Source organism: Mastomys coucha, unplaced genomic scaffold (genome assembly GCF_008632895.1).
Source record: "Mastomys coucha isolate ucsf_1 unplaced genomic scaffold, UCSF_Mcou_1 pScaffold23, whole genome shotgun sequence".
Taxonomy (NCBI): domain Eukaryota; kingdom Metazoa; phylum Chordata; class Mammalia; order Rodentia; family Muridae; genus Mastomys; species Mastomys coucha.
Genome location: NW_022196906.1, coordinates 64,022,965 through 64,026,880, shown reverse-complemented (window position 1 = coordinate 64,026,880; position 3,916 = coordinate 64,022,965). Strand labels below are relative to the sequence as shown.

General features: G+C 40.1%; 1 protein-coding gene across 1 annotated transcript in view; it reads right to left on the bottom strand.

Annotated features, from left to right (window-relative positions):
- Nucleotides 1-972: 972 nt before the first annotated feature.
- Ice2 (interactor of little elongation complex ELL subunit 2) overlaps nt 973-3,916 on the bottom strand; it is a 40,864-nt gene continuing 37,920 nt past the window's right edge. The window contains exon 16 of the mRNA XM_031343817.1: nt 973-2,067. Coding sequence (XP_031199677.1) covers nt 1,939-2,067 — 129 coding nt within the window. The 3' untranslated portion in view covers nt 973-1,938. The remainder of the gene's footprint in view (nt 2,068-3,916) is intronic.

Genomic DNA, 3,916 nt, shown 5'->3' with positions numbered 1-3,916 from the left:
TGCCACACCCCTAGGCTGAATGTCAAGTGAGTCACAACTGAAATATTTCTGGATTTGTACATATGTGACAAAGTTTAGGGGGAAGGTGAAGTGCTTTAAAAGGGGAGTGATAGGTTGAGGAAATGCTACATTAAAATTTATACAGTAGGAGGCTCAGAGCAGTTAAGAGAACTGACTGCTCTTCCAGAGGTCTGGAGTTCAATTCCCAGCAACCGCAAATGACTCACAACCATCTGTAATGGGATCCAATGCTCTCTTCTGGTGTGTCTGAAGACATCAACAGTGTACTCATGAAAAAAAAAATTATACAGTAATTGAATGTTATACATACTTTTAATCCCAGCACTCAGAAGGCAGAGGCAGGTGGATCTGAGTTATAGGACAGTCAGGGCTATGTACAGACCCAATTTAAAAAATCAAAACAATCCCAGCACTTGGGAGGCAGAGGCAGGTGGATATCTGAGTTCGAGGCCAGCCTGGTCTACAGAGTGAGTTCCAGGACAGCCAGGGATACACAGAGAAACCCTGTCTCGAAAAACAAACAAACAAACAAAAAACCCCCTCAAAACGAAAATCTGTATGTACTAATAATTTTAGGTAACCAACTCCTCAGGAAATCAATGCAAAGGAAAGCTTGATAGTAGAAGGCAAGAACTTCAACTTATTTTAGAGGATTTTGGGTCTTTGTTTTTCTTTTAATTAAATAAATTTTATGAGTATGAATATTTTGTTTGTATGTATATAAGTGTACCACATAGATATAGTGCCCACAGAGGCCAGAAAATAGGTCGTCTGGTGCCCTGGAACTAGAGGTACAGATGGTTGTGGGCACCCAAGTGATTGGTAATCAAACTTGGGTCCTCTGCAATAAGCCACTTCTTTAGACTCTAATTTTTGGGTATAATTTTTTGATATTAACATGGAAAACACACACACACACACACACTTCCAAAGAACAACATGAAACTTGCCTTTGATGACAAAGCTTGTATTTCTGAGATGACAAACACATTTCTAATGCTTTTAGTGTTTATTAAAAAGCAGGTAACAAAAAGTAAACATATTCTGTCCCCTCAAATCCAAACTGGCTATACCCACTGCTGATGCTGCTTTCTGAATTAACCACAATACATCAATACATGAGAAAAAAGAAAAAATCCTAGGCTTAATGGCACCTTCACCATGTCTGATAGGAAGATCAAGTTTTTTTGTTTTTGTTTTTGTTTTTTTCCCTGGAATACTTGCATCCTCATGGTGTCTCTGCTTTGGGCAGTATTTTACCACATTTACATGGAATTTGTGCAAAGTAGTAGAGATATTGTTACCAAGCTGTCAAACCACAGAATGCTTTTTGTTTTTAAAAAACACAAGGGTGATGCCTAGTAGGAAAATATTAATTTGCCACTTTTCAGAGATGAGGATTTTTCTTGTTTTCACTTCTGGTGTCCAAAAAGGAATTTCAACAAGTTTTCAAAAACATCAACAGCAGTTTTAATACTGACAAAAATGGGTCATAAATGATGCACACAGCTGTTTCTAACATTGGAAATACTAAACTATTGGGCCAGTCTCATTTTGAGTGGCAATATAATCAAATTGATAACATAATACATGACAGTTCCTAAAATAGCAGGTGACTTTCCTACCTATGATCTTTAGAAAAGAATGCTATAAAAATATTCTTTTTTATCCAATTTGCAGCCATGCTAATGGAGCATTCTAGATTCTCCATGCACCAGCACTGAGGAGTGACTAACTTCCGCTGTCATTGCCATTCTTGCAGTCAGGAGGTTTCCAAGGCACTTTGTAAGAACTCCAGGATAGTGAGGGGAAACTCTTCTTGCTACGTGATCTTCTGGGCACATTTCCCCTTAGAGTTCAACATTAAACACTGTTATAACTGGGTTTTCTGAAACTTTATTTTCTATGGTCCAGCCCTTACATTATTTTCCTTTTATTCTGAGCCACTCCTTCATTTTCAACTTGCTGAACAGGCAGGCAACTGCTTTTGGTTTCCATGGAAACTGGATTCCTGTGGTTACGGGTAGGCATTCTTGTCCCACCAACCTAAGAGATGAAGCAAGAGCAAAATAACTTAATACATTCACAACTTGCCTGTACACAACCCACTCTGCATCATTTACACAGAGACTCTCAATTTGGGAATGACCTTTTGTAAATTTTTAAGTCCTAGCCACATGGCTAACTTAAGAAGTTTTAATCTGACCCAGTTTTAAAAACATTAAACTTCTGGTAACAATGAGGAAAAAAGCTGGAGCAGGGTTCAGCTGTAAACTGCTGCTACATTTGCAAGATGCTAAAATGTGAAATTAAAAAACGAGGAAAGGCCAGGCCTTTGAAACACTGTGTAATTCTGTAGAAAGGCAAGGGAGGAAGGAGAAAGTGATGACAGGGAGAGAAAATACAAAGGGATGGAAAGACAAATGAAAGGACAGACATAAGATGGACCAAAGCAAGGAGATAAGGAAAGAAGGTGGGAGAAAAGACAAGAGTCTAAAAATGAAGGAATACAAAATATGAAAGGAAAGAAGGGGAGAAACCAGAGGAGAAAACTGGAGATGGAAGGGGAAGAGTATGCCAACAGGATGGGGGTGGGGGAGGGGGAAGGCCTAGAAGGGAAGAGGGATGGAACTTGTGAGAGGACTCCAGCTCCTCTTCATGCTTGCTCCAACTTGTACCCAGCCCAGGACCAGAGTCCTGCCTTAAAGAGAAGACTTGTAAATGTTATAACCTTCCTGACCAATTAGAGGCCTCACACAGGACCAAAATTGTATATAGCCTGCAATCATTTCTACAAAGCTGCCTGTATCTGCCTCAGATTCCCCTTGCCACATTGCACCAGCAGTGTTTCTGTACATCCCATGCAGTCAATCCCACAGATGGGAGGGTAAGGTTATGATACACACATTCAAACCCACTCTCTCACAGTCTAGACTAATGAACAAAATGCCAGCATAGAGGTTCACTAAGAATGTACCAAAATCTAGTGTCTCTACTTTCTCTTTCCCAAGCTATTTTGGTTTGTTTTTAAATTACATGACTAGAAATGGGGCAAATTTGAACATTCAAGTCAGAGAGTGTGTCTGTTGGTCTTTGATGCTCACATCTAGCAATACGATTGACCAGTAAGTGGATCGACCAGTAAGTTCTGATTCTCAAGACACCTGTCACTTACCTACTCAGCAGGCATTTTTTCCTGAAGGTACTTACTAATTGTTTTTTTGTGTTTTGTTTTGTTTTTTCGAGACAGAGTTTCTCTGTGTAGCCCTGGCTGTCCTGGAACTTACTCTGTAGACAGGCTGGCCTTGAACTCAGATATCCACCTGTCTCTGCCTACTAATTGGGTTTTTGAGGAAAGCAAACATTCTGAAAACTGTGTGTTCAGTAAACAGCTATTATAGAACCTATAGTGGTGAAAGGGGAGCACATGGGACTCTGCAGTCCAACTCTTGCTTGGTGGAGTAGAAGGCAGATGCAGATCTACTGGAATATGAGTCAGAGGTCAGGGCTACAGACCCTGTCCAAGGATAAACACCTGATTTGAGTGCAGTAGGGTTGGACGGTCACACTTATGGCAAGGTCACACCAGAAGGGATGCAGACAAGTGCTTCACACAGGCTCTGGCTTCCCAGTTTTAAGAAAGCTCTAATCTTTCTACAACATATATGCTAAGACTAGAATTCTACAGGTGCTGAGCTTGGCTAGAATTATTAAAGTCCTGTTTCTATGGCCTGGCTAGGAAGGCAGGGAGGTGACATCGGGCTGGAGAACTGCACAGTGTACACAATCCTATGCAATGTGAACATTATCATCCAACAACAACAAAATGAACAATTAAAAAGTCCTCAGTATTATAGGAAAAGCTATTTCTTTTTTCTTTCTTTCTTTTTTCTTT